Source organism: Choloepus didactylus, chromosome 7 (assembly GCF_015220235.1).
Source record: "Choloepus didactylus isolate mChoDid1 chromosome 7, mChoDid1.pri, whole genome shotgun sequence".
NCBI classification, from domain to species: Eukaryota; Metazoa; Chordata; class Mammalia; order Pilosa; family Megalonychidae; genus Choloepus; species Choloepus didactylus.
In genome coordinates, this window is record NC_051313.1 from 123948111 (window position 1) to 123954238 (window position 6128).

A 6128-nucleotide genomic window follows, 5' to 3' on the forward strand; every position below is an offset into this window, starting at 1 on the left:
AAATCACTTCAGTTTGGAGTACCTTAGCTTTGGACATTTTGTTTTTCAGCCACAAAGTCAAGCACAGGAACGTTGCTAGGTACTCAACAAAGTCAAGCGCACAGGCGCAAAGTCAAGCGCCATCGTTTGCTTTCCTCTCTGGCCTCATCAACTAGTAACGCTTTAACCACAGCTAACCCTCAGCAATTAAACCGGAAAACGAAGCAATCGCTGTGAGCAGGATTCGAACCTGCGAAGGAAAACCCCATTGGATTTCAAGTCCAACGCCTTAACCACTCGGCCATCACAGCGCCTGTGACAAAGCTTTTATTGTTTTCCATAACACCGATATCACTCATAATGTCTTGGTTCATGCTCAAAATGTTTTGGGTTTTTCATAAGGCTTAAAATTAATGGACTACAGGATCCGAAAAATAGAAAACGTGACAAAACCAAAACGTCCTGAGGTGGAGTAAGGAGGATTCTTAGGTAAAGGAAAAAGCATCGTTATAAAACCACAGAACTCCCTGTCTGCTTCCTCTTGTTTTTCTCTGCCAAGTCCTGAAAGATTGACAAACGGATGCTCAGAACTATGTTTGTGCTGAAGGGACAGGTACACTCTCCAGGAGGTTTCTCTGGAGGTCATTTTCCTGACTGTTCACTCTCAATAAAGACTGCTTTGTCCTGCCTGCCCCTGATTCGTGGGAAACACGATTCTGAGCCGAGAGTAGCAATTGGTCTGCTTATAAGCTCATTTTCGCCTAGAGTCCCAAACCTGAGTATGGATGGAGAACATGCTGTCTACAGAAGGCAGTGAATGAAGAAAGGTGTGTCTCCTGAACCCAAGCGTGAAACTTGGATGGGCTTTATGCATGTTAAAGACGGTGAAAATTCTATAATTTCTTGCGGTATTTTACGTTCTCATCTCAAAAAACGTTAGTTACCGTGTACTCAAACATATCATACAAAACATGAACTAAAATATTTGTTTTTTCCTAATATAAGAGAAAACACTTTAGAGGGAAAGCTGGGAGGAAAGGAAGAGTGGCGTGATGAAGGAAAGACTGTTGCCTGTGCAGGGAAGTGGGTATTGGGCCCAACAGAAAAGTTACTTTTGTTTTATTTATCAGTAATTGAACCAATTCAAGGATCTTAACCATAGTCTACACCACAGAGAAACAGGTGTGATTTTTTTTTTTTTTAAATTCAGTGGCAGGGACCCACTCAGAGTTTATGGGGCCTAAAGCTTACACCATATTGGGGGTAATCTTTAAGAAGAAAATATACAAAAGTATGAATACAAAATTAGATATGAAAGTTAATATTTATCTAGAATGAGAAAAGAAATCTGATAAGTAACACTAGCATCACCAAAAACATAATTTACAAAAACTTAATATACCTCTATAATAATTTTATCCTACATTGGCTGCATTATCTTTGATCACCTTTCATTAGCTAAGATGCAATCAACTGACTAATGTTGTAAATCTATCTATGAAATACCTTCACAATAACTATCAGGCCAGGGCTTACATGACCTAACAACTGAATCCCACAATCTAGCCAAGTTGACAGATGAAATTAAGCATCACAACCTGTAAGATTTCAGGCTCCAGGCATTGCTACATCATTTTTTCTTTATGACTCACAGTATTTACAGGCTCAAGTACAGTGGGAGGTAGGAGTATAATCGGAGGCCATATCAAGTTGTTTGGATTAATAATTACTTAAGTATAAATGAAAGAGATCTCAAAGTACATAATTATATCCCTTTAAATGGATACTAAATATCCCAATTAAACATTTTTTTAGTTTGATCCCTAAAATGCCTGAATCTTCATCAATACCACTGGATAGAGAAGAAGTGTGATAGTGGAGAAGCTGAGTGGAAAAAGCAGTATTAACACACTACAGTTAAAATATCTTATTCTGGCAAACATTGCACAAATATATGACCATGTGAACGCATTGTTAGGTTTTGGAAAGGGCTAGGGCAAGTGACAGACCAGAAGCTTAAGCATCATTACCTTTTTCCACCTCTGTCATTTCAACTTCATTTTCCTCATTCTTTCTTCCCAGGTCCTAAATGCTTTTCTCTGCTCCACTGCTCCCATTTTCATTTACAACATCCCCTCAATGTCTTATGTCACTTATTGTACCGGCTATAGTTCCAGGCAGTTCAACAACCAACTAGTAGGAGTTCTAAAAGAAAGGAGAAAAGAGAAAGTAAGATGTAAGCTTAGAAGGAGGAGAAAAAGAAAGAGGAGAAATTTGTCAAAGGAATAATTGTTTAAAATTCCTAGAATTAAGGGCCGTAAATTCCCAGATTAAAAGGTGAATTAGTTAGTGTTAACTGCTGTAAAAAAAAAAAAACAAAACACACACACACACACACACACACACACAAACACACAAAACGCCTCCCCAAATATGTAATGACTTAAGCACCAAATAAAAGGAGACCGAGGACTCCTGATGAGTGGCAGAACCAAGAACCCAAGTTTTTCTGAATATGTGACTTATCATCTTCAACTCACATGGCTTCCAAGTTTGCCTGCTCATCTGCATTAAGACAGTAGATGGAGAAAGAACTTGGAGGATTGACCAAGTAAGTTTTTTATGATTGAACCCCAGAAGAAACACAAAGCACATAGCTACACCTAACGCCAAGAGGGTATTGGAACTGTAGTCTATTTGTGTGCCCAGGAAGAAGAGGAAACAGTTTGGTGAACAGCTAGCTAGTCTCTGCCACAAGAGAACACAACTGCCAAGCAAAATGAATGAAAAAGGTTGTAACAAAACATATTATAAAATTTCAGAGCAGAGGACAGAGTCTTTTTTACTGCTTGGCTATCCATATCTAGGGACTGCACATTTAGCATACACAAGGGAGAAAAAATGTAGTTGAGGTGTCCTATAGCTCAACAAAGATGTTGAGAGGTAGGGCCTTTTTGCATAGAAAAGAATTATCACGTTATTCCTTTAACTACGTAAAGGCCCTAAGGGCTGCTTATTGATACTAGACATGGAGGGAACTTTACTAAAGCTACAGTATTCCAGGATTCACAAACTACTCAGACCCAGATGGGGCTGAGAAGAAAAGAGTTTGGCTTTTCTTATTGACTTCTCTTTGGGAGAAATGACAACAGACTAATATAATTTGATGAAGTAGCAACTAGTGATAGTTATGCAAGATTTGTTGAGTTTCTAATTTGCATTTTGCATCATTGTCATCTAGCATAGGGCCTGACATAAGAATGGTCTGCTAGTATGTGTGTGTGTGTGTGTGTGTGTGTGTGTGTGTGTGTGTTTGTCATGTGTCATGATATTAAGAAAAAAACTGCACAGTTGCAAGCAGATAATACAAGTTTATACTACAACTCTACTTAATTATTAGGTTTGTGACAGATAGCAATTTATTTTTTTATTAGAGAAATTGTAGGTTTACAGAAAAATCATGCATAAAATACAGAGTTCCTGTTAACGCCATGCATTAGTGTGGTACATTTGTTACAATTCATGAAAGAACATTCTTAATTTTACTATTATCTATAGTCCATTGTTTACAAGAGGGTTCACTGTGTTGTACAGTCCTATGGTTTTTTTTTTTTGTTTTTTTTTTTTTGTATTTGGCTTTTCTTTTTTAATAACAATAACAATTGGGTATATTTCTAATTTTAAAACATTTCAGAAAAAAAAACATGTTGCTGTAAGCCCTTACTCAAGAGATGAAACTGTTCAACTTCGTAAGTCTACAGGATAAACCCATCTTTGCATTCCACTTTTCGGAGTGTTATTTTCAGGCTGCCACATTGCTGCAATCTTTGGTAAGTAATCTAGCATCTGTGTGCCTCAGTTTCCAAATCTGTAAAATGAGTGTCTTACATTTAGATGATTCTAAGTAACACCAGTGGTCCTCATTATTAGTTAAAAAACATTTCTACATTACTTATCACATGCTGCCTCAACTCTAAAGATCTGATTTTTCCCACTTCCTTGCAACTTGCTGTCTTTCTGGTTTATCCCTTTCCCAGACTCAAGATAAAAATACTGATTAAGGGATTTAATTTAAGAGGCCTTGCTTTTTCTGCCTATAGGTTGCATAATCTTGGAATAAAACATAAAAAGAGATGTAAAGTGGGATACACCTAAGTGTTTACTTGCTATCATTAGAGAGAGAAAGCATTGAAAAATTAACATTTATTTTCCTCAAAAGCAAATGCTGGGACATGATTATATTTAAAATATTAACCAAAGCATCAGACATCAGATTTGATGAATACTTACAAAAGCCAAACAGCAGTTCATCCCCAAAATCTTGACATAAACAAACTAAAGAATTACTCCTATAATCATGCTTAGGCAAAACCCGCCTGGAACACATGGGATGCAACATATACAAAGACATATATACCACTTTCTAGCATAAAAGTTTTCGAAAAACACTTGGAGAATTCCATAATTTATATTTTAAAAGAATGCTATTTCATGAACAAAAACAATCAGAGAAAAAAGTGACCAGAGTATTATTTCTTACAGATAAGGCAACTAACTAATGTCCTCATATCTCAAAATCCTTTTACAAAAGGAAATAACTTAGCAAATTCTAGTTCAGGATTTTTTTTTTTTTTTTTTTTTGTGGTCTGTTACTTCTTTTTTTTCTTTTTCTTTTCATCTGCTTCCATCTTCAGTGTAATTTCTTCAGTTGTAAGTGATCCCAGTTTCTTATTCTTTGCCTTCTTAACCTTTTCCTTGATGGCAGCCACATCAATTTTAATTTCCGTAGAACCTTCCTTAGGTTTCACAACTGGTTTTTCTTTTGGCGGAATAAAAGCCTTGTTTCTTTCCTCTTGTCTCTTACTGAGAGCTTCTGCTTGCTTAGCCTTTATTGTTTCCATTTTCTGTCGCTTTTTCTGACTTGCCTTCAAAAAGTATTCACCACTAGCCAATTCTTTATCAATCTGACTTTCTGGTTGTGGTGGTGGGAATGGTGTATATTCTTTTTTAACAGTTTTTTTCTTTGGTTCCTTGCGTTTATTCACATTTTTGTGTTTGAACTGTGGCAAAAATCTTTCCCAACTTTGTGATCTTAACTCGGAATCTTTTGCCAACTCTCGCTTAATCATTAAGGTTTCAATGTTATAAACTGGATGAATATTCTTCATAGTATCTAAGACTACTTTTCGAACCTCTTTTAAGCCACTAAAAGGTCCAATGGCAGAAACCGTGTTTCCCTGAACCATAATGTAACAGTTTGTTAAGAGTTCCAATGCCTTCAGTGTAGATCCTTTTGGACCAATAAGCCGTTGTCTTCTTTTTACAAACCTTTCTTTATTTTGTACTAAAGAACCTATTTTAATGATGTCACATGCAATATCATCCTGAAGAATTCGAACTGCCTGTTCAAATGAAACACTCCTTGCTAAAAGTTTTATTAGGTCTCTGGCCCTAATGATGATGTATGGATCAAAAGTCTTCTTTGTTGTATAAACCGTCATGCTGCCCTCGATCAGGTCCAGGGTTGCTTTAATGTGATGTTCATTCAAGGCTTTCTGTACCAATGGCCAGCATTCTTTCAAGTAAGCCTCCCTATATTTTGGAAACAAAGTTGCAAAACTGCTTTCCTCTAGAAGTCCTCTGGGATTATCCTCTTTGGAAAAGGCTGGTTCCTTCCAACCATCAGGAACAGTGAGGAGCTCTGCTTCATCTCGGTTCTCCGGCTTCAGCTTCTGGTGTCGAAATTCAGATTTCCCAGACGCCGTAGCTGACCCATTTACTGAGGAAGACGCCATCTTCAAATTGCCCCTATGTTTTTTTAAACATCTTTATTCTAGTAACATATATACAACCTAAAATTTCCTCTTTTAACCACATTCAAATATATAGTTCTGTGCTGTTAATTACATTCAACATATAGCAATTTGATGAATATCACTGAACTTCTCATTCCATAGGTGTCCTTTGGGGCTAGTCATGATCAAAAGAACCATGCAGAGAGCCGACCATCAGATTAGGTTGGTTGTATAAGATGCTTCAAGGTTCTGTCCTCCCACAGAAACTTTGAGCAATCAGCAAGAACTGGGAGAAACATTTCTCAGGGCTCTGAAAACAGTTAAAGGACTGTAGTAACAGGATCAGTGCTGAAT

General features: G+C 37.0%; 1 protein-coding gene and 1 non-coding gene across 2 annotated transcripts; both read right to left on the reverse strand.

Moving 5' to 3' along the window:
* Nucleotides 1-208: 208 nt before the first annotated feature.
* TRNAS-UGA lies at nucleotides 209-290 on the reverse strand. Its single transcript has one exon. It is a non-coding gene; the product is annotated as a tRNA-Ser (tRNA).
* Nucleotides 291-4545: 4255 nt separating this feature from the next.
* LOC119540329 (KRR1 small subunit processome component homolog) lies at nucleotides 4546-5776 on the reverse strand. The gene has a single exon (XM_037844465.1). The coding sequence runs from the start codon at nucleotides 5772-5774 to the stop codon at nucleotides 4629-4631; it is 1146 nt and encodes a 381-aa protein (XP_037700393.1). The 5' UTR covers nucleotides 5775-5776; the 3' UTR covers nucleotides 4546-4628.
* Between the last annotated feature and the right edge of the window lie 352 nt (nucleotides 5777-6128).

What these genes read in the sequence shown, in the direction of transcription:
- LOC119540329 (XM_037844465.1), bottom strand. Translation starts at nt 5,774, where the DNA reads ATGGCGTCTTCCTCAGTAAATGGGTCAGCTACGGCGTCTGGGAAATCT.